The sequence below is a fragment of the Pantherophis guttatus genome, chromosome 6 (assembly GCF_059756535.1).
Source record: "Pantherophis guttatus breed Tessera chromosome 6, ASM5975653v1, whole genome shotgun sequence".
Classification (NCBI taxonomy): domain Eukaryota; kingdom Metazoa; phylum Chordata; class Lepidosauria; order Squamata; family Colubridae; genus Pantherophis; species Pantherophis guttatus.
In genome coordinates, this window is record NC_142068.1 from 85,707,158 (window position 1) to 85,735,017 (window position 27,860).

Sequence of the window (27,860 nt, forward strand, 5' to 3'; positions counted from 1 at the left end):
CGTGACTGCGAAAGCAAGGTTAAATGAAGAAAAATGGAGGTATATGAACTATAAAAATGCTGTAGCAAATGGTTAAGGATACTTTGGACTGCAAGACAAATAACTCAGATCAAAATATAATGAGGTAAATTCACTGCTTACTAAAAGCATCGATAATGAAACTGAAACTTAAATATGTTTGGAAGATAAAATAATGCAAAGGCAAGAATAGTTGGAGAAGTCTCTGATGTTTGACAAAAATTAAACACAATTTTAAAAACTAACATAAAGTAGGTGGTTAAACACCGATAAGAGCACCAAGATTTCAAGCACTCACTTAAACACGGGTGAAATTCTCCCGGTTCGGACCGGATCGCCCAATCTGGTAGTGATGGAGATGTGTGGTTTGGAGAACCGGTAGCAAAAATCCCTGTTCTTCCCCCTGCCCCAATGCCCAGCTGAGCCACACAATCATCAGAGGCTTTTTTTTTTTACTTTTAAAAGCATTTTTTCTACAATCTCTTGGGCCAAGAAAAATGCTTTTAAAAGTAAAAAAAAAAAAAGCCTCTGATGATCGCGCAGCTCAGCTGCGACCATCAAAGGCTTTTAAAAGAAAAAAAACCCTTTTTTTCTTTTAAATGCCTCTGACGATCCCAGCTGAGTTGCCTGATCGTCAGAGGCTTTTTAAAAAAGCCTCTGCTGATCAGGCAATTCAGCTGGGATCGTCAGAGCCTTTTGAAAGCATTTTTTAAACAACCTTTTCAGTCAAAGAGGTTGTAGAAAAAATGGTTTTAAAAGTAAAAAAAAAAAAATGGCCACGCCCACCGTCAATTACCCCCCTCCCACCAAGCCACGCCCACAGAACCGGTAGTAACAAATTTTAGATTTCACCACTGCTTAAGCAGTTACTAACAGACTATCATAGTGAAATGATGTCAATCCAATCAGAAAAAAATTAGAAGTAACAGAACAGCAGCAATTGCTGAACCAGTGCTTCTGCCTACTTACTTTGTGTAATGGAGCATAACTTGGACCACAGATTGTGTCAGAGAGGCGGGGTAAATGAATGACATTGGATTTGGATTTGGGAATATAATCTGAAGATGATTTAAGGATTGATATATTCATGGAGTAGAAATATGAAAAATCCAGTTGTAATTATTTTTTTTTATTTTTTTATTTTTTTATTTGATTTATATGCCGCCCTTCTCTGGAGACTCAGGGTGGCTTACAATGTTAAGCAATAGCCTTCATACTTTTGTATATTTATACAAAGTCAGCTTATTGCCCCCACAAACTGGGTCCTCAATTTACCTACCTTAGAAAGGATGGAAGGCTGAGTCAACCTTGAGCCTGGTGAGATTTGAATTTACAGTAATTGCAGACAGCTGGTGTTAATCACAATGCTATTAGTCTGCTGAGCTACCAGGCCCGTTTGAGGTTTCAAGTCAAGAAATTGCTTGCCATTCTCTATACCTTTTCCCTCATAACTTATTTCTTTTTGTCAGTAGGTGGCACCTCTTATTAAATTTCTTTGCTGGGGCAAGGAGCAGATGAAGATTAAGACTTAGGCGCTGCCGCAATTTAATTTTAGCTGATTGCACAATCTTGTTAAAAAAACATGGCAGTACGATCTGCAGAACCTCAAAACACAACTTGGCATGGAAACGTCTTGGTTACATAACAGAAAGATCAGAAATTAGTGAAAGTTACAGGAAGCAAATCTGAACCTGCTGTCCATAAAACATATGATAGGCATATCAAACAAAAATGCAATTTGGTTAAGCAGGAAGTTTTTAAGGATTCTAAGAAGATTTAATGAGTTTGTCTTCAAAAGTTCAAATGGTTCAGAATGCTAATTCATGACTTGATTACAAAACAGGCTTAATAATGATATAACAAGAGGAACTTCTATGCTACAATTTATTCTGCAAAGTAAATATCAAAAACCAGACATCCTAAAATCTATACACTTGCCTCCAGGATTGTTATTCTCTTATCTTATTTAGCATTGAACTCATAGATGCAAGCACTCTTTGGGAACCCTTGTTCCTATTTTCATCATGTTTTAACTATATCTGTATTTTTTCCTATAGTTTTCAATGGCTCTTACTTTTGGTTACAGAAAATTAAGCAAAGTGCATCTTCTCAATGGACATTTAGCCATTTAATTAATAAAATCTTGGAGGTTTTCTAATCTGACCCCCTGCTCGAATAAGAGATCCTATACCAGTGACGGTTAACCTTTTTGTCATGGCTTGCCAAAAGTGGGGGGAGCGCGGGGGTCGGGGGGGTGTCGCATGCGTGTGTGCCCATACCCATAATGTCAGGTTTCGAGGTCGTCTCAAATAAATTGCATTTCAAACAAAGTCTTTGAAGAAAAGCTCCCATTTATTAAGCACGACATTCTAACTTCGACTCCATCGCAGCCAACACTGACTTCCAGACCCAAAACCCTCCCTTTCCATTCCCCACTCCCCTGCACTCATTGGCCATCTTCCAAGTCACTCTACCCCTAATCTACTGCTCCAGCTCAAAGGAATTTCCCCCCTCCCATCCCATCTCCTAGGGGATATTATCTCCAGGGAAAATAAGTAGGTGAAAAGTCAAACGTCCCTTTCCAGACGCCTCCGCTTCTCCTTCTTATGTCAGCAGTAGAGTAAATGCAGCTTGAAGTGCTGACATCCGGCCCGTCCACCTTCATTTTTCCAGGGTGGCCTGTGTAAGACAAACAACAAGTTAAGTACCGTTACCCCGTCCAGGGGTGTGTGTCCCGCCCCCTCCCGCCTTGCCCGGGTGATCTGCATGGAACTTGGCTATAAGGCGGTCAGCTTGGATGTTTCCGCTTTTCACCCAGGAAGCCTCTGACAAGGGGTAACCCTTCCACTTAATTAAGTATTGGAGGTGACCCCTGTGCCACCTCGAATCGAGAATTCGTTGTACCTCATAGTGAGTGTGGCTCCCAATGACCAGGGGCCCCGGGGGGGTCACGTGGCACCGGCCTTAAAGTTGACCCTACCACAGGTTTCAGGAGGCTACTGTGGAAAACTGCGTGTATCCTCCCTAGTAGTCGGGGCAGCTGCAGTTGTACTGTAACCTGAAGTGCTGACACATAATTCTATGCGCCCCCCCCCATGTATGCACGTGTGACCCCCGCGTATGCGCGCGACCCCTGCACACCCCCTGCTTTTGGCACACAATGGCACGATGGGCCCATTTTTCGCCCTCCCCATGCTCCAGAGGCTTTCTTGGAGCCTGGGGAGGGCAAAAACAACCTTCCCCACCCACCCTGGAGGCCAGAAATGGCCTGTTTGCTGACTTCCGGTGGGATCAGAAGGCCTGTTTTTCACTCTCCCCAGGCTCCAGAGGATTTCTAGGAGCCTGGGGAGGGTGAAAATGGCCTTCCATGCCCCCTCCCCCCGAGGCCCTCCGGAGGCTGGAAATGGCCCGTAAAGTTTAATTCTGTGCTTGGTGATGTTTAATCCTGTGTTTATTGATGGGATAATTTTCCCTATTCAGCTTTGTTTGGAAGGAAAAATGTTAATCCCTGTTCCTGAAAAGAAGCAGCTTCAGAAATCTGGCTAGTTCCTGTGTCTATTTGTTCTGGTTATTGGTTTAACAAGCAACAGCTGTGTTTGCTCCTTTGCTTCATTCTGGAGAGCTTAAATGACCTCTCTGCTAAAGCGTTTCACTTTATGAGCAAGATTTGGCTGCTGATAGTTACTGCATTTTAACTATTTTAATTCCTCAAGGTGTTCGGGCACCCTGCCTGATTTGTAATTCCAGCTTGCAGGTATTTCTAATCTAATGATTGGTATTTAGGGTAGCTTTTTGCAAGCAAAGAAGCTTTTTGTATTTTTGTACAGGTAATCCTTGATTTACAACAGTTCATTTAGTGACCAAAGTTACAATGGCACTGAAAAAAGTGACTTATGACCGTTGTTCACACTTACAACCATTGCAGCAAACTGTCATTAGGGCAAAAAAGCGATGTCGAGCTGGCCACACATCACTTGGCCATGCCCACCTGGTCACATGAAGCACCACAGTTGTGAAATGAGTGACACAGTTGTTAAGAATGCTGCAACTGGCATAAATGTCAACCAATCATAAGTGCGAGGATCGGTCAAAAGTGTGAGGACTGGTCAGAAATCATGCACATACTCAGACTACTCAGAGGGCTGAAAAAGTAATTTTTGACAGGTCCTCGCACTTTTGACCAGTCCTCACACTTACAACTGTCCTCACATTTTATGTTTTGCGTCATATCTTGTCACCATGGTGAAGAGAAGCACCACAGTTGTGAAATGAGTGACTCGGTTGTTAAGAATGCTGCAACGAGCATAAATGTGAGGACGGTCGTAAATGTGAGGACCATTCAGAAATCACTTTTTTCAGCCCCGAGTAGTCCCTATTCACATAGCCATGCCCACTCGGTCACACTGTTGTGGCTCCGTTACCTGAGCCTGTGTCATCGGCAGGAGAGGACTACGAGAGTGAAGAAGAGGAGTTGGCAAGGCCTCCCTCTCCAGGACCCTCCTCTCTGGCAATGCCTTCAGTGTCCGCCGAAGGGCAAGAGATAGGTCTGGGGCCAAGCATGTCCACGCAGCCACAGATGGACAGTGATGAGGGTAATGAGTCTTGGCTGGATCCATGCCAGCGTCGCAGAGATAAGCGTGCGCAACAGAAGAAAAGGCGTGCCCGAGATTAGGCTGAGTCACTGGACCACACCCCACAGGATATAAAAGAGAGTGTAGTGGCCAGTCAAACCTTGTGATGAACAAAGCTGAAAGCTTCCACGCCATTCTGCATTGCCGGACTTTTGCTATAAAACTTTGCAGGATTATCTCTGGACTTGATTAACTCCGTAATTATTGAGCTGTTTCTTTTGATGTATCAGAAGTGGGGAGAAGTTATCTCTCCTCTTCGTAAATAATAAACTCTTGGCAGGCAGCCACTAGGTTGTTGTCAAGTTCCGTTATCATAAGGAAAAGGATTTTGCCGGCTGGTTTGGTCTTTAACTCTTGAACGTCTGTTGGTGTGTGTATGTGTGTGGTTGGGGACAGAACACACACAATCACCAAGCCACACCTACCCAGTCACATGACCACATGACCGCCCCCAAATAAGCCCCGCTCACAGACCGGTTGTTAAAAAATTTGAATCCCACCACTGGCTAAAGTGCTCTGGGACTTCAGAATTCAAACAGACATGGACCTGCCACATAAACTCCAGACTTAACAACTGTCAATGTGAAAGGCAGAAAAAGTCTGGCTGGTGGACATGGCAGTACCTGGAAATGGTGAAAAGAAGAGAAGGAACTGGAGACGATAACAAAATATAAAGACCTGCAAATAGAAATAGAACAACTGTGGCAAAGGCAAGCAAAGGCCGTACCAAGAGTAGTAGATGCCCTGGATGCAATCCCAAAACAATTGGAGCACCACTTGAATACCATCTGCATTAAGAAAATTCACCATCAGTCAATTACAAAAGACAGCTTTATTTGGAACAGCTTACATCCTGAGATGATATCTGTAACACCATCAAACATCCTCATCTGCCTATCCCAGGTCCTGGAGAAGGATTTGATAGGTGGACAAAAATACCAAATCCTGCCTGAACACTGAGCTGACTATGATGAACTATGATGAATAAGTAGTTGTATTTTTGAGGATTAATTGTATTATTGAAGAACTACAATGCTGTTTGTCAATCTAAAATGTTAAGAAACCACAAATCTGAATATTTAAGAAAGTAAAAGTGAGGTTTTGGCTTTCTTAGCAGAATATCTACATGTGCACAATTATTGGGAAACTATTCTTGTGAAGAATTATGATGCAACTAAATGAAAATGTCATTATTCTTTCATCCTTAAGACTTTTACTGGCTGCCACGCAGTGGAGTACTTCAATACATGTAAGGAGCACCGTCCTGCATAAAAATCATGGTCTTCTTGAAAGATGCAAATTTTTTTCCTGTACCGCTGCTTGAAGAAAGTGTCTTCTAAAAACTGGCAGTAGTTGTTGTTTTGGAGTCCATCTTCAACCCAAAAAGGTCCAACTAGCTCATCTTTAATAATACCAGCCATACCAGTACCTCACCTCAGGGGTGAAATGCTCCTGCTTTGGACCGGATCACCCGATCCGGTAGCGATGGAGGCGGGTGGTTCAGAGAACCGGTAGCAAAAATCCCTGCTCACCCCCCCATGCCCAGCTGAGCCCGCGATCATCAGAGGCTTTTGATTTTATTTTTAAAAGCATTTTTTCTACAACCTCTTCGGCGGAAAAAATGCTTTTAAAAGTAAAAAAAAAAAAAGCCTCTGATGATCACGCAGCTCAGCTGGGATCCTCAGAGGCTTTTAAAAGCATTTTTTTTACAACCTCTTCAGCCGAAGAGGTTGTAGAAAAAAATGCTTTTAAAAGCCTCTGAGGATCCCAGCTGAGTTGCCTGATTGGCAGAGGCTTTTTTTCTTTTAAAAGCCTCTGACGATCAGGCAACTCAGCTGGGATCGTCAGAGGCTTTTAAAAGCATTTTTTTACAACGTCTTCAGCCAAAGAGGTTGTAGAAAAAATGCTTTTAAAGTTAAAAAAAAAAAAGTTGGCCACGCCCACCCAGTCACATTACCCACCCCCGCCACGTCCACAAAACCCGTAGTAACAAATTTTAGATTTCACCACTGCCTCACCTCCGCCTTGCTGGCATCTGAGTCAAAGTGGAGCTCTGTGCCTATTACTGATCCAGCCACAGGCCCACCCATCTGGTCCATCAAGAGTCACTCTCATCTCATCAGTCTATAAAATCTTTGAAAACTGTCTTCAGGTATTTCTTGGCCCAGTCTTGCCATTTCAGCTTATGTGTCTTGTTCAGTGATGGTCGGGTTTTGGCCCTCCTTACCTTGGCCATGTCTCTGAGCACTGAATATCTTGTACTTCTGGGCACTTCGGGTAGGTTGCAGTTCTGGAATATGACAGCACTGGAGGACAATGGGTTCCTGGTAGCTTCTCAAATCTTTGGCAGTTAATGTGAGTTTTTTTTCTCAACCTGTTTCTTTCCGACCCTGTTGCCTATTTGCAACAAAACGTTTGATGGTTCTGTGATTATACCCCAATATCTTAGCAATTTCAAGAGTGCTGCATCCCTCTGAAAGACTTTTTTTTTACAATTTTTGACTTTTCAGAGTCAGTTAAATCTCTTTTTTGGCCCATTTTGCCTGAGGAAAAGAAGCTGCCTAATAATGATGCACACCTTGATATAGGGTGTTGATCGCCACACCCTCCCTCATTAAACCAATACACATCACTTGATATGCTTATATCTACTAAGCATTCAAGTTTATACAGCTTGGAGGTGGAAAATATGCATAAAAATGATGATATGGTCAAAATACTCACTTGCCTAATAATTGGGCACACAGTGTATAATTCATACAAAATGAAAATGCTAAAGTGCTAATTATAACCATTATAATTATATTATAAAACACGTTAAATGTTGTATGATTCACCAGGCAAGAAATTTAGGTTGTAATACAATGTTAAGAGCAATGGAAAAATACGTGTATGAAATTATTGAAATTTACACTGATAATACCGTAATCTGAAAGAGAATTTCTATAAAATGATGTACCGGTGTTATTTAACATCAGATAAACTTAACAAAGATGTATAAGGGTGTTTTGAATGTTTGTTGGAAATATTAGTGTAAGGAAGGTACTTCTTATGCAGTGGATATGTGATAAGATAAAGAAATTTGGGTACAGATTCATAATTTGATGCAGAGAAATTTAAAAACAGATTTACAGTGGAAACTGGAAATTTTTCTTCTAGGGCTATTAAGTAAAGAAATGGGGAGGTGGGGAATGGAAATTTGTCACTATACATGTTGAGGGCTGCAAGAATTCTATACATCCATAAATGGAAAGAAGCATTAACTCCCACAACGAAGGAAAAGATGATGGAACTGATGGAGATGACTAAGTTGACTGCAATAATTAGGAGCTAGAATGTAAATAGTTTTGGAAACTGCTTCTGGACTTTCTATGTGAAAGAGAAAAATAATGAAGTTTTGACTTTAGGCTTTGACAATTAAGTAGGTTATTCTTACAGAAATGGGTAGTACCCCGTTTTCCCAAAAATAAGACATCCCCTGATAAATAGAAATCCACTTTTGAGCGCATGCGCTAAAATAAGCCTCCCCCCCCGAAAATAAGCCCTCCCCGAAAATATTTAAACGCAGAGCTGGAAATCAGGTAAGACAGCAAGAGGAGTTCCATTTTGCTCCACACGCCCCAAAATAATTAAGACTTCCCCGAAAATAAGGCCAAGCGCTTATTTTGGGGTTCAAAAAAATATAAGACAAGGGTCTTATTTTCAGGTATAACTAAAAATTATACTAAAACATTTTTATACCGTTTCCCCCCAAATAAGACATCCCCTGATAATAAGCCCAATAGGGCTTTTGAGCGCATGGCAATAAGGCCAAGCACTTATTTCACAGTTCAAAAAAAATATAAGGCAGGTCTTATTTTTGGGGAAACACAGTATATCTTACTGCACCAAAAAAGTTGGAAGTTACTGCTTTTTGATATTTTATTTGAACAAAAAATGCTTTTGTTCTAGCAAGCATCATCTCAGTCAACTGGTCTCCGACTCGGATTCTGAAATGGACAGCACCGAGCAACTAGCCCTGGGTAGCACCGACACGCTTTCTAGTGGACATAATGCTGATCTAGAGGCTGCCAGACGCCTTGCAAAAAGGCTGTACAATTTGGATGGTTTCAAAAAGGCAGATGTAGCTCGTCATCTGGGGAAGAAGTAAGTATGTGTGGGTATTAAAAAAAAAAGTCTCCTCCTCCAGATTTTATTCGGATTTTATTTTATTCACTCTATAAAGAAATATGGCTGCCTGGTGTGCTCCTATATAGATCTCTTCAGAGAAAAGGATTATGGCTCCCAGTAGGTAAGCCACAGCCTTCATAATAGAAACAATGGAGGAAACTCTCATTTCATTTTACAAACATTCTTGGTAATGTTGTTGCTGTGGCCTGTATAGCTTATGGACACAGGGTGGCTTATCCTCCCCCCCCCCCAGCTTGGTAGCAATATTCCCAGAAGTGCAAATATACTATGGTTGCTACAGTCTAGTTGGATTAGAACAACAGGAACTTAGATTAACAGAGTTGAAAGGTCCTTGAAGGTCATCTAGTCCAACCCTCCAAAGCAGGAGACCCTACAGCCGTGATAGTAAACCTATGGCACATGTGTCAGAGGTGGCACGAGTAGCCATATTGGTGGGCACGTGAGCTTAGCTTCAGTGTGCGTGTGCATGCGCGCACCGGCCACCTGATTTTTGGATCTTCTGGGCCCACCAGAAGTAGGGAAACAGGCTGTTTCCTGCCTCCGGAGGACCTCAGGGTGGTGGTAGGGAAGGCCCGTTTTTCTCTCTCCCCAGCCTCCAGAGCCTTTCTAGGTGGGACAGGATAGGACAGGAAGTTGGGAAACGGGCCATTTTAGGCCTCTGGAGGGCCTCTGGGGGAGGTGGGGAAGGCCGTTTTTGCCCTCCCTAGACTCCTAGAAAGACTCTGGAGGTTGGGTAGAGCAAAAAATGAGCCTACTGTGCCATCGCGTGCCAGGAGCGGGAGGAGTGGGGTGGTGGTTTGCGCGTGCATGTACGGGGGCAGGGCACATAGAATTATGCGATCCCCCTGCTCCTGGCACGCAATGGCAAAAAGGTTAGCCATCATGCCCTACAGCATTTCCGACAAATGGTAAAAGGATGGGAAAGTGTAACTGAAAAATAACAAATCTGGGAGCTTTTCCTGTCCTTTACTGTTTGCCATGATCTATTCTTCAGTTCTTAATCCGTCTCATGTAACAATTCTATAAACAAGATGTTTCTTTCATTTCCAGTAATGATTTCAGTAAGACAGTAGCAGGGGAGTACCTCAAGTTCTTTGAATTCACTGGAATGACTCTGGATCAAGCTCTTAGGTAAGTGTCCAAGGAGGGACCTCTGACGTTTTCAGAAAGGTTGAGTTTAATAAAAGTTCAGAATTAAATTAAAGTAGCTGCAGTAGTTTTCAAGTTTAACTTTCATTTACATTGATTTAGTAAGACTTACCAGATTTTATGTATTTCTTTAGCCATAGTAGCTCACCAGAATTTGCTTAAATCTATTTGTGCTGCCTACAGTATGGACAGTCCTCAACTTACAATGGCAATTGAAACGGGAATTGCCATCACTAAGTGATGCAAGCTTTGAAGTGCAACTATACTGATTAGCAGCTATGGTTAGGCAAGGCAACTTCCTGCTAGCTTGCTACAACCAAAGCTGGTGAAGAAGTTGGCAGGAAGTTGCACGTCCCAGGCCCACAGGCCGGTGGGGGAGAGAGTGAGGGTCTGTGTGGGGATGTAAGGAAGGGGTGGGGAGGGTACACAAAGAGTGTGAGGGGGTGCCAAGAAGTGCTGCATGGCTTGCGGAAGGTATGCAGGGGTAGGAGTGGCTGGCGCAGCACAAGCATATTCCCCATTGACTTTTGGGGCAAGCCAACAGGGTACATTGCAAATTGCAAATTGTGATCACATGATTGTGGGACATTTGACAACCAGCCAAACACCTAACTTATGATCAAGTGATCACGAGAATTCTGGAGCGGCACATTAAACCTTGCTCTTCTTGACCTCTCAGCAGCTTTAGATACTATAAATAATGGTATTTTTCTGGCCAGCTTCAGTGGTTGAGGGTAGGCAGCTCCATGTTGTGCTGGTTCTCCTCCTTCCTTCTGAGTCTCCTTCCAGCCAGTGTTCATCAGACAGGAGAAGCCCAGCCACTTCATTCTACAGCAGTGGCCAAAATTGTGGAAACCTTTTGGGAAAAATGTATTTTCTTAAAATTAGCTAATAACACCACTATTTTTGGGGGGAATAGTACCATAAAATTATATATCAATGGAAATATAGTTTAATCAAGAATGTAATGCAATCACTTTTATGAAGGATTTGCTATTAGAAGAGCAGTTACAGTATAAAGAAGAAAAGTGAAACACGTAGAAAAAATTAGATATCCAAAAATTATCACCATGTCAGTTAATACTTAGTTGGGTAACCCTTAGCATCTGCAGCTGTTCTAATGTGAAACCAAGATTGTTCACACTTGTTCTATCTAGCTGGGCTGGCTTGAGCCCATCCTCTCAGTTTTTTAATCAAATTTCGGTTTTAATTGGGTTGTTTTAAATTCGGGCCAAAATTATTTAATTGTTTTTTAAAATGTTTTTAAATTTTATACACTATGTTTTATCCTGGCTGTACACCGCCCTGAGTCCCGCAGGAGAAGGGCAGTATAGAAATATAATAAAATAAAATAAACAAATAAATAAATAAGATTGAATGATTGCTTATATTAATTGATTTTATTGCTAGGTCACTTCTGACTAACAAGTTTCTTTAGTTGGCTCCATAGATTTTCAATTGAGTTAAGGTCTGGGCTAGTCCCAGGCCATTCCAGCAGTTGAATATGATTATCTTGAAACTCCCCCCCCAAAAAAGTGGTGTTATTAGCCATCAAACCTCAAAAATACATTTTTCCCAAAAGATTTCCACAATTTTGGCCACTACTGTATGTGGAGTGCTGTAGGACTTGGTGCTTTCTCCTCTCCTGTTTAACATTTAAAGGGAGAAAGGGCTTGCAAATATGCTCTCTGTTTCAATATAAAAGTTGTTCATTGATGTGCTCATTTATGTAAACCATTTTTTCACATTTTTGTTTAAAAAGGATCTTAGAGATCAATTTCAAAAACAAGGTGCAGAGTAGTTCTTTATTTTATTTACTTTTATTTTCATTCAATTTCTATAGCCACCTAACTCAGCCAAGTGACTCTTTAGCTCTGTGGAGCCAATGCCCTTTACAAAAGAAACAGGTAGGATAAACTCCTGGGATTCTTTCTCTTTAGTGCTGAATCCCATGATTCAGGAGGGAGCAAGGAGCTTCAAATAGAGTAGCAGCAACTAGTTTGCTACTTTTCCCATCAATGGGCAGAAGATTTATTTCCTGTTCGTTTGGTTTAAGAAAAAAAAATCCATAGCTCCTGGATGGATCTGGCCAATTTTCACACTAAACCTTTCCTTGCCAGCTTCTCCTTAGCATGCTAAATTTGATTTTGTTTTCAGAGTGTGTTTCTGTTGATAGTCTACTTTTACATAATTTCTTTCCATTGGGTTGGGAAAAAAATAAATAAAAGGAACAGAACAAAAATAAATTCTCAATATTACAAGACTCTTATTACAATTAGCAGGGTTGGGAAACATTCAGGAACAATTGTTCTGTTATTCCAGAAACAGATTTTACAATGAATAATCTGATTCTAGACATTTGTGTCACAAAATTTCAAATTTTTTTACTACCGGTTCTGTGGGTATGGCTTGGTGGGCGTGGCATGACTTGGTGGGTGTGGTTTGGTGGGCATGGCAGGGGAAGGATACTGTAAAATCTCCATTCCCTCCCCGATCTAGGGGAAGGTTACTGCAAAATCCCCATTTCCTCCTGATCAGCTGGGACTTGGGAGACAGAGAATAGATGGGGGTGGGGCCAGTCAGAATTTTCACTACCGGTTCTCCGAACTACTCAAAATTTCCGCTATCGGTTCTCCATAACCTGTCAGAACCTGCTGAAAACCACCTCTGATTGTGTCTCTTGCTTTAGCGATTCCCTGCTACATTCCTGGCACAGTGAGATGGCACAGCTTGTTGATGACCTGTGTGAGTGTTTTGGGATTGTAACCTTTGGCCAGGAGCTGTTACTATGATGTTGATGGGACTAAGATGGGAAAGCTTTACTGTTCCAGAGTAAAAGCAGGAAGTCCTAGAGCAGTGGCTATTACACTTGAACAGGAGTGTCAAACTCAAGGTCGGGGGGGGGGATCTGGCCCGCGTGGTGCTTAGGTTTGGCCCCCAGAGCCGCCCTGGAAACAGCGAAGGACTGGCCTGCGGTGCTTCTGCCAGTGAAAATGGAGCTCAGGAGGGCAGCCCTCCCGAGCTCCATATTGGCGGGCAGACGATTGCAGGAGGCCATCGCAGCAGAAAATGGAGCTTAGGAGCCTGTTTTCTCTGGCAGGTTGCTCGGACCACCACAGGAGCACCTGACACGAGTGACGTTGAGCTGGCCACGCCCATCCTGGCCACCCCCACCCCTGTGCCCCAGAGGTCAAACACAACCCTGATGCGGCCCTCAATGAAATCGAGTTTGACACCCCTGCACTTAAGAAATAAACATGTCTTCCTTTTCTCTTCAGGTCTTTTCTGAAGGAGCTGGCCCTGATGGGAGAAACTCAAGAACGGGAGCGGATCCTAGCTCACTTTTCACAGCGATATTATGAGTGCAATCCCAAAACCATCCCTTCTGAAGGTGACATAAAATAAATTGAAAACATAAAGAGTAGCTAAGACCTTTCAACTTATTACTTCTCATTGTGTAAACATCTTCTACTTAGGCAGACGCTGCCCTGCGGCTTTCGCTAGAGCACTGTCACTCAGTCCTAACACCTATGCGTGCAACATTGGTTAAGGTGGAATAAAGCATTGCCAAGAATGCCTCCCTGCACATGCATAATAAGATGATTTGCCTGGTAGAACAGAGATCTGGATGACTCCCAACCACAACAGCTTTTTATAACATGCTAAAATCTGTTATTTTTTTTCCTTGATGACTGGGCCAGGAAGTTAAGTGGATCTGTTTTAGCAGAATTATTGGAATAAATGCATGAGCTGCCCCAACCTTGTGTTTTAATTCCTACTGGTGCTTTCTCCTGACAGTCTCTAGAAATGCAGCCTTGAAAACAAATGATGGATATGCTCAGAAATATATGGCAGCCAGATTTCAGCAAGTGAGTTTAATGAAAAGAAGGACTAGGGGAGACGTGATAGCAGTGTTCCAATATCTCAGGGGCTGCCACAAAGAAGAGGGAGCCAAGCTATTCTCCAAAGCACCTGAGGGCAGGACAAGAAACAATGGGTGAAAACTAATCAAGGAGAGAAGCAACCTAGAACTAAGGAGAAATTTCCTGACAGTTAGAACAATTCATCAGTGGAACAACTTGCCTCCAGAAGTTGTGAATGCTCCAACACTGGAAGTTTTTAAGAAGAGATTGGATAACCATTTGTCTGAAGTGGTGAAGGGTTTCCTGCCTAAGCAAGGGGTTGGACTAGAAGACCTCCAAGGTCCCTTCCAACTATTCTATTCTATTCTATTCTATTCTATTCTATTCTATTCTATTCTATTCTATTCTATTCTATTCTACTCTACTCTACTCTACTCTACTCTACTCCACTCCACTCCACTCCACTCCACTCCACTCCACTCCACACTCCACTCCACTCCATTCCCTATTTGTTTTTAACTAGATGCTAACCACCCAGAGTCAATTAGGCAGTTATATAAAATAAATAAATAAATAGCAGACTGGAAGCCCATAAACAAAATACTGGCAGTAACTGATGGAAGGTCTTGCAGTTAGCACCATGTATCAAGGCAGTTCCTTCTGGCTGCAGGGAGATACATGAGGAAGAGGCTGGATTCTAAAAACTTTTTAACCTTTGTTTGCTCTATGCATATGAAGCCTTCCCCTGACATCAGTTGAATAGTTTTAGTATTCAAGCTAAAAACATCTTGCTTCATTATATCCGCTTCCTTCAGAAAAGAACGCTGGACATTTATAATGCCTTTAATGTCTGCAAAAGTGATAATTTACAAGCAGAACGTAAGTGGTGGCAATAGGCACCGCAACAAAGAATCTTATATTTGGTTCCATCATTCCAGAACCGGAGAGCTTTAAAACTGAAAATAGCCATGCACATTTTTGGTGAAAAATTTAGAAAGGCAATGTCTAACTCAATATTAATACTAATGAAAATTTCCCTTCAAAGAATCTTGAAATCATTTCTTAGGAATTGTTTTTGTGAAGTATTAAAATATATATACCGTATTTTTCCGAGTATAAGACGCACCTTTTCCCCCCCTAAAAGGGGGTGAAAATTTAGGTGCATCTTATACACTGAATGTAGCCCCACCCACGCACTGACCCCCACCCTTTGGCCTCTGCCTCCCAGGAGTTTACCTCCTTGCAGCAAGCAGCAAGAAGACACAGCTCCTTTCAGCTTCAGCACATCCTAATTAGCACAAGTTGATTGGATTGGCCTCCCGACTCTCAGCTGTTTTGCTCTCAGCTGTTTTGCGCGGGCCTCTGCTGCTTTCTGCAAGGAGGTAAGTTGCTGGGAGCAGATTTTTTTCTTCTTCTTGTGCTGATCAAGCTATGCTAAAAAAGAAAATGAAAGTAAAGCAGGCTATTTGCTGTAACGAGGCAAAATGGCTGGGAGGCAGAGACAGATTTCTTTTTCTTGTTTTCCTCAACAAAAAAGGTAGGTGCGTCTTATAGTCCGGAGCATCTTATACTCTGAAAAATACGGTATATATCACTTCTCTTCCAAATATTAATTGTAACAGTGAATTAACTTGCAATACTGTAGGTGCAACAAGGGCTTAACAGTTTTACTTCCATTTTTCTATATATGCATGACAATGTTTTTTTTTTTTTTAATGTAATAATAAAAAAGTAAATAAGATTGTTGCCCCCTCCAGTCAGGATCACATGTTAGAAGTTAATTAACAATAAGTACAATAAGAAGTGCCCAAACTGATTATTTCTCTTTGGTGCTTGTGCCACAGATGGAGCCCACACTCTGGCTTGTGCCTTGATGCTTTTAAATACAGACCTTCATGGACACGTAAGTGCCTATTGTCTTTTAAGTCATCAAACCTGCATTTGAGATGAGTGTAGCGAAAAAGAAAAAAGGCTGCTGGATGGATCTGTTCTCTCCAGGAGCCAAGCGATAAATGACCATGGATACGCAGAATCACAGAGCTGGGTGGGTAGGAGTCTTCAGAAGACCATTTTAAGCCCTGCAGGTTGCCAACTCCCTTTGGCTTCTCCTGCGGTCACATGGAGGAGGACTCAACAGGTAGTCCTCGAGTTGTGACACTTCACTTAGCGACCATTCGAAGTTGCAACGTAACACCCCTGCCCCCAAGTACTTACGACATAGTCCTGAGATTACAAATGTTGCAGCACCATGGCAGTTGTTCACCCTTACAAACGACCGCAGAGGTACTGAAACATTCACCCTGCCTATTCTCCTCGCACCCCTGGCCAGGTCTCCATGGGCACTGGGTCTGTGGAGACTCACCTTGTGAAGATTTAGCAAGATGTCTCCTCTCCAGCCTCTCTGCTGCTGTTTCTTTGTCTCTTCCTGGTGCTCCGAAAACAGAGCGGTGAGAGGAGAGGGAGACAGGGATGAGTGTGCCGTGCTTGGTTTCTCTGACTCAGCGAGGCTGCCTGCCACTTCTGGAGTGGTGGGCAGCCTCGGTGAATCTCCCCCAAAGGCTTCTAGTCATGGCGTGGAAAAGCATTTGCACACCGACTGGAGGCTTTGGGGCAGCAAAATTGCATGGCTTCAAGCCTCCCGTCAGCGTACAAACACTATTCGCACAGAGACTGGAAGCTTCTGGATGTCGTGATTTCATGGGACTTCAGGCAGTGGTGGGTTGCTCCCGGTAGTAAAAGCGAACTGGTAGTAAAAGCGGCGGGAGGCTCCGCCCACCTGCCCGGACGTCATAATGGACGATCTGCTCATGTGCAAAAGCTTGCCGTTGCGAACCGGTAGTAAAGGTAAGTAGAACCCACCCCTGACTTCAGGCACTCATTCTCTGCAAAAGCAGATCGGTGCCTGAAGTCTCGTGAGATCAAGGCACCCAGAAGCTTCCAGCTCCACAAAAAAAGTGTTATCACGCCAATGGGATGCTTTGAGGCAGTGAAATTGCATTGCCTCAAAGCGTCCCATTAGCGTGTGAACACTGTTTGTGCAGAGACTGGAAGCTTCTGAGGGCTGTGATCAGGGGTGGGCTGCTGGGGGTTTGCAGGGGTTAGGGAGAACCTCTAGCTAAGATTCGGTGCAGTTCAGAGAACCCCCAAATCCCACTCCTGGCTGGCCGTGCCCACCCCGCCCCGCCCTGGAGTCCGCACGTGGCCCGTTTTGGATGCAGGCAAGTGCAGGGCACATGTGGAGGCTCGGGGAGAGAAAAAAACGGGCTTACTGGAGGTTTGGGAAGGGCCTCCGGGCTCCAGAGGGCCTCCAGAGCCCAGAGAGGCCATTTTCACCCTCCCAAAGACTCGATGAAAGACTCCGGAGCCCGGGGAGGGCAAAAACGCCCCGCCCCCTTCCGTGTTGCAGGTCGACTAGGCCACGCCCACCCAGCAACAGGGCAGAGAACCCCTTGCTAAAATTTTTGAAGCCCACCCCTGGCTGTGATCTCGAGTGACTTGTTAGAGAAAGGAGCTACTAAGCTTTTCAGAAAACTTAATTGAAACAGTCTTGCTAAAACTTATGATCTAATCACTTTTCCTTCTTTCCTCTCTTCCTCCTTATAGAACATTGGGAAGCGAATGTCTTGCTCAGATTTCATTGGGAATCTGGAAGGTCTCAATCAAGGCAGTGATTTCCCCAGAGAACTACTCAAGGTAAATCCAACTAGAGGTCTTCCTGGAAAAACAGAGCAGTATAAGGGGAAATATTGCTTGTCAATTTTACTAAGCTAGTTCCCGAGATCTGGCAAGTCCAGGAGGTGTTTTTTTTTTTAAATTCCAGAGAGTTCATTCATCTTGGACTACGACGTTTTCAAGAAAAACCATACCTGCCACTACACTATTTATGGTAGCTCCCTGTTTCATTTTAGCAAAGATTCTATCATGTGTGGGTATGGTGTGTGCATGTGCATTGAGAAATTTTATGTATTTACATATATGAGCCACGGTGGTACAATGGTTAGAGTGCAGTACTGCAGGCCAGAGATGGTATTCAGCTGGTTTGGACTGGTTCAGGCGAACCGGTAGCTCTGATGATCAGTTGGCCCCGCCCACCTGCCCCCCCCGCTCTATCCTGTTCTTTATTTCCTGCTTTGTAGCTCATCTCAATCACGCGGCACAACTGAACCCCCCCCCCCGTTTTACTTACTGTTGCTGACTTGGAAGGTAAGCAGCTGAGCTTCTTAAATGCTCCAATTTCAGCGCTGCATGCAAGCGCCTTAGGCATGTGCGCATGCTCACCGAATCAGTTGTTAAACCTGCAGCATCCCACCACTGCTGCAGGCTACTTCTGCTGCCTGCTGGCTGCCTGCAATTTGGCAGTTCAACTCTCACCAGGCTCAAGGTTGACTCAGCCTTCCATCCTTCAGAGGTGTGTAAGATGAGGACCCAAATTGTTGGGGGCAATATGCTGTCTCTGTAAACTGCTTAGAGAGGGTTGTAAAGCACTGCAAAGTGGTATATAAATCTTAGTGCTATTGCTATTGCTATATTCTGTACATACATGTTTTGCTGGGTATAAGAGATTTGAGGTGCATCTGGGGGTGGGGCAGATACAATGTGATTCCATAGAATATTTGTACAGGGAGATTGTGTGCATATTCAAATCTGATATACTTTGGAAAGCTGCTTTGGTACCTTATGTTTTGGAGGAAATACTGCCTACACCCAAAGGAATAGAAAAACTGCCTACACCCAAAGGAATAGAAAAACTGCCTACACCCAAAGGAATAGAAAAACTGCCTACATGCAAAGGAGTAGGGTAAGGCAGATTCACAGTTCTGCTTAATGACACCACTTACTCCCCTTGAAGCTTGTAGGAGATAAAATGTTCCAAATTTCAAGGCGGTTATAAAAACTTGAAGGTATTTTGGGGTATTTATTACTTTTTTTTTTTATTTATTTATTATATTTTATTTTTATATGCCGCCCTTCTCCGGAGACTCAGGGCGGCTTACAATGCGTTTAAGCAATAGCCTTCATACTTTTGTATATTTTATACAACGTCAGTTTATTGCCCCCACAAACTGGGTCCTCATTTCACCTACCTTTGAAAGGATGGAAGGCTGAGTCAACCTTGAGCCTTGGAGAGATTCGAACCAGCAGTAATTGCAGGCAGCTGGATGTTAAATGCTGCCTGAGTAGGAGGCATTAGCCTCCTACGCCACTCAGGCTCCTTCTTATCCAAGAAGCTTCTTCAGCTGCTAGAGCACGGGGTTGAATTAGAAGACCTCCAAGGCCCCTTCAGCTGCTAGAGCACAGGGTTGAACCAGAAGACCTCCAAGGCCCCCTCCAAGGCTGGATTTTGAACTGGGGCTTACTTTTGTTAAATGCTAAAGTTTTTTTTAAAAAATAACAAAGCAAAAGATCTGTTTCCTTGTTAAAGTTCTGTTTGAAAATATATCCATGTCTCTGGAAAGGTCATTATTACTATGGAATTTCAATAGGGCAACCTTTGTGCAGCAGCTCTCTTGTCTACCTGAACAAGTTAATAATTTTTTTGTAAAAAGATTAGCATTATTTTATGGAGAGCTTTTTGGATCTCACCGAAACACCTAACCAAATACTTATCAGCACTTATATTTTTTACAGGCTATTCATATTTAAAATCCAGGAGGTTAGAACATTGACCTGATTTGGGATTAAATCAGTATCTTATATTGATTAATGAAGGATTGTAACTCTGTTTAATTGGACTTGCTGTTTCTTAATTTAAAAATTTATAAACTGCCCATTTTCATTTTGAGTCTCAAGAACTTATATAATAAAATCCAAGTGAATTAGTTAGGTTCCACCAAGTTGGATTCCAATCCTACTGACTTCAGGGACAAGTATATGCCCTCTTGATCTGTTTTTAATATTTTTTTTTTTTAAATTTGATTTATATGCCGCCCTTCTCCGGAGACTCAGGGCGGCTTACAATGCATTAAGCAATAGCCTTCATACTTTTGTATATTTATACAAAGTCAGCTTATTGCCCCCACAAACTGGGTCCTCAATTTACCTACCTTAGAAAGGATGGAAGGCTGAGTCAACCTTGAGCCTGGTGAGATTCGAACTTGCAGTAATTGCAGGCAGCTGAATGTTAATAACAGGCTATTAGTCTGCTGCGCCACCAGGCTCTTGATTATTGTATTGTAATATTGTATTGTAATATTGTAATAACCTGCAGTTTTTTCAAGGACATTCCAGTAATATCTTTGATTCTATGCATAGGTCTTATCTACTTTGAATCTCCATTTATTTCTCTCATCTTTCCAAAAAGGATTTTCACTTTCTTATATCATGCATCCTAAATATATGAGTTTCTACTTGTTATTCATCAAGGAGGAGCTAACTTTTGATTTGGTCTAATCATAATCATATCATGGTTTTGGTTTAAAATCTATAGTTGAAAGGTATCTTTGATGCAGTATGGAAAAACCATTACTTTAATATTCATTGAGTTTAGTTGTCATAGAAATAGCCTTATCCTTTATAAACATCTCATTAATAAGATTTATAATTGCCTTCCTCCCTAAAATTAATATTGTTATTTCTGCAAAAGTTCTGTCCATCTTTATTTTAGATCACCAAAAATAATGATCTTCTATAACTTCACTAAGTAGGCAGACCTTGGTCTCCTTAATATTTTATATTAAAGTAAACTTTTTATTTCCTGTGTTTATTTTCATAATAACCTCTTTTAAGTTTTCTTTCAGGTAATAAAGTGGTGTTACCTGCATAATTTGTTACCATTTTGTGCTCCAATTGTGATTCCAGCTATCATTTGTTTTGAATATTTGTTTTCTAAAATAAACAGATACGTTGGCCAACATGCATCATTGTAAAGATTTCTCAGAATAATAATCCAATATTCTGGAAAACACCTTAATCTTAATACATTCCACATTCTGTTTTTGCTGTAGTCAGTGAAAAAAAATGGTAATTTTTTTTATACTTCATGATTTATATTACTTGTTTGATCTTGTATTCATTTGACTTTCTTATAACCTGCCTGTTCATTTGTTTCCTGATGCATGGCTCAATTTTTTAAGATATCATAAGCAAAACTAAGCTTGTGTGAAGAATTAGTCCAGTAGTTTAGTAATTTTCACATTTCCTTTCTTGGCATGGCATATATACAGATCTTTTCTAATCACTGTTTTTGTTGACATGCAGTAGTTAATATTTTCTCCTGAAGCTTTAAATAATTGTGCATAATTAAACTTTCCTCTTTGACAGCTGCTCTATAGCCTGCCATTTCTCTCTTTCTGGTGAAGTTATTGAATAGTATCTTTCTTTTGGGAATGTTTCTTACATTCTGTAATCCTTTTTTTTAAACAATTCAGTAGAGCCTTTCCATCTTTCTTTATCTCATTATTTATGATCTTAGTTGTTAATTTTACTTGGGTAATTATAAAATCAAGTATATCATTTTCCCTTTCCTTACTATGTTCTTCTATTAGTTCATTGAGATAGCTTTCCCTGTTTTTTCTTGCTTTATCCTCAAAGTCTGCATTGTCATATGTTCTTCCCTATTACCCAAGGAAATAATACATCGACCTTTCTCTGCCTAGCAAACAAGCTTTCCTAATAGCTTGCACTGAAAACTACTTAGATCTATTTATCTTTCAAATTGTGTTTTATTATTATTAATTTTTGCAATGTCCTTTATATATTGTCCTAGCTGGACGCCCATGCTTTGCTACAAAATTATGTGTATAAATTGTCACTTACATCCTGCAGCTTAGTGTAAGTCCGTAACATCAGAGCATGTTAATATAAGGCAACTGGCAATTGGAAGAGAGGAGGAGGGGGAGTAGATTGTCCCAGCCCGCAGGCTGGATGAGTCACGTGCTGGCCACACCATGCCCAGTTTAGCAAAGGAGCAGCATCAGAGCGTGTTAATATAAGGCAACTGGCAGTTGAAACGGAGTTCTTTTCAGGAGGGGAGGGGGAGTAGAATGTCTAGCTTCTTAGCATCAGAGTGTTAATGTAAGGCAACTGGCAGTTGGGACAGAGTTCCTTTCTGGAGGGGAGGGAGAATAGAATGTCTAACTCCTAGCATCAGAGCATATATAGTATATATAATACTGTATATGAAATACTAATGATCTGATGGTCATTTTGAAAAATCCTTTCTTAGCGAGCACCTAGAAGCCAAGAGGAACATATGTGCCAAATTTCAAGTTTGTAGGCTTTACAGTTCTGGAGATTTCTTGATGAGTGAGTGGTATTTGGATTTTATATATATAGATTATTCCTCAGGTCCACCTTAACACATTAAGTTCCAAGATCCTTTATTTCTCCAACTTTTGGATTCCAGTCACAAGTCATTACATTCAAGTTGAATATGTCATTTAGCACTCCTGCAATTTGTCATAATGGCGTTTGCCATTATGTTTGTAGTAGGTGCCTCTATCCTCCTTTCACCCTAATCAATAAGATTCTCTCTCAGGTACTTATATTCCCACTGGAGCAACTAAAGTCATTGGTCAATTGAGGCTTGGTCAATTGGTCAATTGAGGCATAAAAGGGATAGCAACATGCCATTAATTAAATTTTAAAAAATTCAATCTGGACATGCTCATTGCGGCGTACAGTCTGGGCATTTGCCAGGCTGCACTTCCCATCCTGGGAGGTGGGAAGGCACCTGCCAGGGCAGGCCAGCCCTAATTATGTGTTTTGCATCTCACCGTGCCTTGGGCAGAAGTATAAATCCTTCCATCCCCCACTATCCAGTCAGAGTTGAAGAAGCTTCTTGGATGAGAAGTGAAATGTCTTCAAAGAAAAACCAAAAAGTCCAGTTGTCTCTTGAAGAAAAGAAAAAAAAGCACCTTTGGGAAACCCAAAGAAAAGGAGGTGGAAAGGAATAAAAAATAAGTTGAAAAGAAAGAAATACTAATAACAGCAAAAATGGCAGAGAAAAGAGCAAAGAAGATCAATAATTGGTCAGCAGCAGGGGAAAATGAACTGCATGGTTTTTGCTTGAAACATCTGACTGGTCTACACCAGTGGTGGGTTCCTCCCGGTTCGGCCGAGCCAGTAGCGGTGACGATATAACGTCACCAAACCAGTTCTCTTTGTTCGGGAGCTAGGCCCTCCCGCCCCCGCCCCCCACATTATTCTTACCTTTTATTTGGCTCCACCCTCAGCTGATTGGCTAGAAGGAAAAAACTATTTAAACTCTTGCTGCGGGGCTTCAAAGGACCGCCCTACAGCCGATCAGTGTTAAAAGGCAGTGTGGTGGTAGACTGGTGCCTCCAAAAACAAATAGGTAGACTGGTGCCTCCAAAAACAAATGAGTAGACCGGTGCTTCCAAAAACAAATGGGTAGACCAGTGCCTCCAAAAACAAATGAGTAGACCGGTGCCTCCAAAAACAAATGGGTAGACCGGTACAGCTCTGCAAGCAGTTAAAGGCCTGGTAGACCAGTACCTCTGCTAAATCCTAAAGAATTGTCACATGACCATCAAACCACACCCACAAAATAAGCCACGCCCACAGAACCGGTAGTAAAAAATTTTAGAACCCACCCCTGGTCTACACCCACTTGTTTCCAAGTAGTTTAACATATACTGCAAAGAGGTGAAATTGAAGAGTGGCTAACATCTAATAAAGGGTATCTGATAATGAAAGATCCAGCAAAAGGGGCAGCACAGGCCAATTACCTGCTTACCAGTAACTTTCAAATTGCTAACTAGTGTGGTAGCTGATGGAATCCAATAGCACCTGAAAACAAGCTTTTTCCACCTGAGCAGAAAGGAAACTGCCCCAATAGCACAGGAAGAAAAGATCAACTACTAATCGACAAAATGATTTTGGAAAACTAAGAGAAGGAAGACCAACTTGAATGTAGCGTGGATTGATTACAAAAAGGCATTTGACTCTCTGCCACATGACTGGATAATCAAGTGCCTAGAAATAACAGAAGTTCAGTAGAAACTTCAGAAACTATGTGCAAAGATTGATGGCACAATGGAAGACATGGTTGCAGGTCAATGGTGAGAGACTGGGAGTGGTTAATATCAAGAGAGCACAATTTCAAGGAGATTCACATTCACCACTAATATTTATCATTGCACTGATTTCTCTGTCAAAATTACTAAATAATTTGGGCCATACCTATCAAATATTTTTTTTTAAAAAAATGCCAGGCTATCCCACCTCCTTTATGTGGACAATTTGCAGTTATTTGGAAAATTTTTCAATTTCAATTTCAGTTTAATTCAATTTATTTGCTGCCCCTCTCCGAAGACTCAGGGCGGCTCACAATACATTTAAAATCCTAATAAAAAACATTTAAAAGTTATTTGGAAAAACGTGTGAAATGGAATTGCTGCTCAACACTATTCATATATACAGCCAAAATATTGCAATGGAGTTTGGACAGGACAAATGTATCACACCATTAAACAGGAAAAATAGTGAAAACTGAAGGAATCAAGATGCCCTATGGAAACAATATCAAGAGTCTGGATGAAGATGATAACTACAGATACCTGGGTATCCTTCAGGCTGACAACATCAAGTACAATGAAGTCAAGAAAAAATCAAGAGAATTAAGAAGATCTTAAAGTCCAAACTCAACTGAGGAAATACCATTAAGGCAATCAACACCTGGGCAATTCCAGCCATTAGATACACAGTTGGAATAGTGGACTGAACTCAAGCAAAACTAAAAGCTATGGATAGGAAGACCAGAAAAATAATGACAATGAATCATGCCCTTCATCTTTGCAGTGACATTGATTGACTCTACATACCCAGGAAAATGTTGCAAGTACATCAGATAGTTGAAGAAGAAAAAAGTGCAGTGGAAAAATATCTGAAGGACAGTGAAGAAGATGCCCTGAAGCTAGTATACCAGGAAAACTTACTGATTACTGGAGAGACCAAACTGGCCTACAAGAAAAATGATACAAAAGGCAAAAAAATCTGGCTAATGGATGTGTCAATACCTGGAGACAGAAGAATAGAAGAGAAGGAACTGGAGAAGATAATAAAATACAAAGACCTGCAAATAGAAATAGAACAACTGTGGCATAAGCAAAGTAGTACCAAAATTAGTAGGTGCCCAGGGGGCAATCCCAAAACAACTGGAGCACCACTTGAACACCATCGTCATTGACAAATTCACCATCAGTCAGTTGCAAAAGGCAGCTTTACTCAGAACAGTTTACATCCTGTGAGAATATCTATAATACCATGAAACATCCACATCTGCCTATTCCAGGTGCTTGGAAACGACTCGATAGATATACAAAAATGCCAAATCCAGTCTGAATATCTGGCTGACTATGCAACAAACCAATAATTATAATAATGTGGTCATTAAGCAAATTTGGCTTCTGCTATTGATTTGCTTGTTGGAAAGCAGCTGGGAAAGTTACAAATAGTCACATGACCCCAGGATGGTAAATACATGCCAGTTGTCAAGCACCAGAATTTTTATCACATGACTATTGGGATGCTGCAACATTCGTAAGTGTGAAAACTGGTCACAAGTCACTTTTTTAGTGGTGGTGTAACTTGAAATAGCCTCTAAACAAATGGTTCTACGTCAAGGAATCCTGTACTGTTTGAGTTAAGAGGTTACCAGTCTTTGGAAACAAATTGTATATATAATTCCTAAATTAGTCTGATCAATTCCACATTATCAGAATCACTTTACTCATACTGGCTTCATGCATTAGATTAATCCATGAAGCCCCTGACTTCTCCAGTCAGAGCTGAAGAAGCTTCTTGGATGAGAAGCAAAATGTCTTCAAAGAAAAACCAGAAAGCCCAGTTGCCTCTTGAAAGAAAAAGAAAAATAGCACCTTTGGGATATCCAGTGACAAAATAAACGACCCCCAGAAGGGCAGGGTTACCTACATACCCATTCAGAATTAAAGTAAACTTCTATTGTATTCCAAATAATCATCTTCTGGCCCTCCTTAAGATCCAATAAATCTAATTTCAGCCATTTTGTGAAAGGCAAAAAAAGTGATTTCCCCACCCACGGGCATAGTTCCCACTTTCCTAAAAGCAAAGCGGTTGCCATAGATACAAGTTAATGAACGACCGCTTCTGGTTTTACCATTCCACATTCCATATTTTAAAACAGGAGGGGGGCGGTTAATACTACATTCATGGAAGGCACACACCCCCATTGCACGAGCCTGTCATTTGTGAAGGTTTCTCTCTTCCCCAGCTTCATGCTTTGTTTATACGCTTGTGCCTTCTAACGCCCGAGATAATTTTAACCATTTATTTAAAAAAACAACAACAAGGAGCTGTCAGGGCGTGGGAACAAAATACGAACCTGCTGCACATAAGATTCGGAACAATAGTGAGAAGTCCAGGAAGGGGTTGCTGATGTATTTGGTAGACTTTGAATTGGGGTCTGCCAATTCCGAAAGGGACTTTCACAGCTCTTCTTCATCTCTAGAGGGGCAAAGAAGCATCAGAGATTCAACCTCTTCCGATTATTTGACATATATCCTATTCATCAATATTCAGCCAAGGCTTTGACGTATTTGAGATTGAGAAGCACATATCTAAAAAACCTGTTTAGTGCCGTGTCTTTAAAGAGACAGTCTTTTAAGGATTTCAAAATCTCTGATTTTCTCAGTAATAGGGGAGATTGCTATTATATAGGAAAATGCCCTGAACAAAACAGGCAATTGGTTTATTCAGTACAGAGAAGCAGAATAGGCACCTGAATACTGCAATCTTGTCTGGACTTCATTCAATAGAGATTATGCACAGATGATTATTTTTAAACAGCAGGAGGAACAATAGCAATAGCAATAGCAATGCTTCATAGTCCTTTTACAGCCCTCTCTAAGCTGTTTACAGAGTCAGCCTATTGACCCTAACAATCTGGGTCCTCATTTTATTGACCGCAGAAGGATGGAAGGCTGAATCAATCTTGAGCCTGTTGATATAGATAGATGGCAATAGCACTTAGACTTATATTCCGCTTCATGGTGCTTGTACAGCCCACTCTGAGAGGTTTACAGAGTCAGCCTATTGACCCCAACAATCTGGGTCCTCATTTTACTGATCTCGGAAGGATGGAAGGATGAATCAACCTTGAGCCTGGTGAGATAGATGACAATAGCAATAGCACTTAAGACTTATATTCCGCTTCACGGTGCTTGTACAGCCCTCTCTGAGAGGTTTACAGAATCAGCCTATTGACCCCAACAATCTGGGTCCTCATTTTACTGACCTCAGAAGGATGGAAGGCTGAATCAACCTTGAGCCTGGTGAGATAGATAGATAGATAGATAGATAGATAGATAGATAGATAGATAGATAGGTGGCAATAGCACTTAGACTTATATACCGCTTCACAGTGCTCCACAGCCCTCTCTAAGCGGTTTACAGAGTCAGCTTATTGACCCCAACAATCTGGGTCCTCATTTTACTGACCTCAGAAGGAAGGAAGGCTGAGTCAACCTTGAGCCTGGTGAGATAGACAGATAGATGGCAATAGCAATAGCACTTAAACTTATATTCCGCTTCACTGTGCTTGTACAGCCCTCTCTGAGAGGTTTACAGAGTCAGCCTCTTGCCCCCAACAATCTGGGGTTTCATTTTACCCACAACTATGCTGAAACTAAAATGTAAAAAAACAAGCAAACATAGGCTTGGTGCAAATCGAAGCAGCTAAGTGAGGAGCTTCCCTCCCTGTACAACCCCTTCTCCCACACCCACCCATCCCTTCTTTCGCGGTCCAGGTCTCTCTCTCTCTCTGTGTAGCACCTGCAGCTCCGCCGCTCCCGCCGCCCTTCTTCTCCCTCCGCACCTCCCTCCACACGGCCACAGCTCCGCTTTTTCCCGCGGCCCCGCCCTTCCTGCGTTCCACAGCAAAACGCCAGAGCGCGCTTCTCGCGTCGAACGGCTTCCCAGCCGCCTCCCCTCAGCCGCTGTTGCGGAGGAGGAAAAGCGGAGAGCGAGAGCAAGGCTGTGCGTCGTCAGCCCCCAGAAGCTCGGGGTT

General features: G+C 42.0%; 1 protein-coding gene and 1 long non-coding RNA gene across 2 annotated transcripts in view; one reads left to right on the plus strand and one right to left on the minus strand.

The window, feature by feature from the left end:
• PSD (pleckstrin and Sec7 domain containing) overlaps positions 1–27,860 on the plus strand; it is a 74,914-nt gene that overhangs the window by 8,853 nt on the left and 38,201 nt on the right. The window contains exons 5-9 of the mRNA XM_034424930.2: positions 8,601–8,795; positions 9,891–9,971; positions 13,268–13,380; positions 15,697–15,755; positions 17,456–17,545. Of these exons, the coding sequence (XP_034280821.2) occupies positions 8,601–8,795; positions 9,891–9,971; positions 13,268–13,380; positions 15,697–15,755; positions 17,456–17,545 (538 nt within the window). The remainder of the gene's footprint in view (positions 1–8,600; positions 8,796–9,890; positions 9,972–13,267; positions 13,381–15,696; positions 15,756–17,455; positions 17,546–27,860) is intronic.
• On the minus strand, positions 1,221–27,486 carry LOC117670052 (uncharacterized). The gene is made up of 3 exons (XR_004592571.3): positions 27,293–27,486; positions 26,178–26,299; positions 1,221–2,697 (listed from the first exon to the last, which is right to left on the minus strand). It is a non-coding gene; the product is annotated as an uncharacterized LOC117670052 (long non-coding RNA).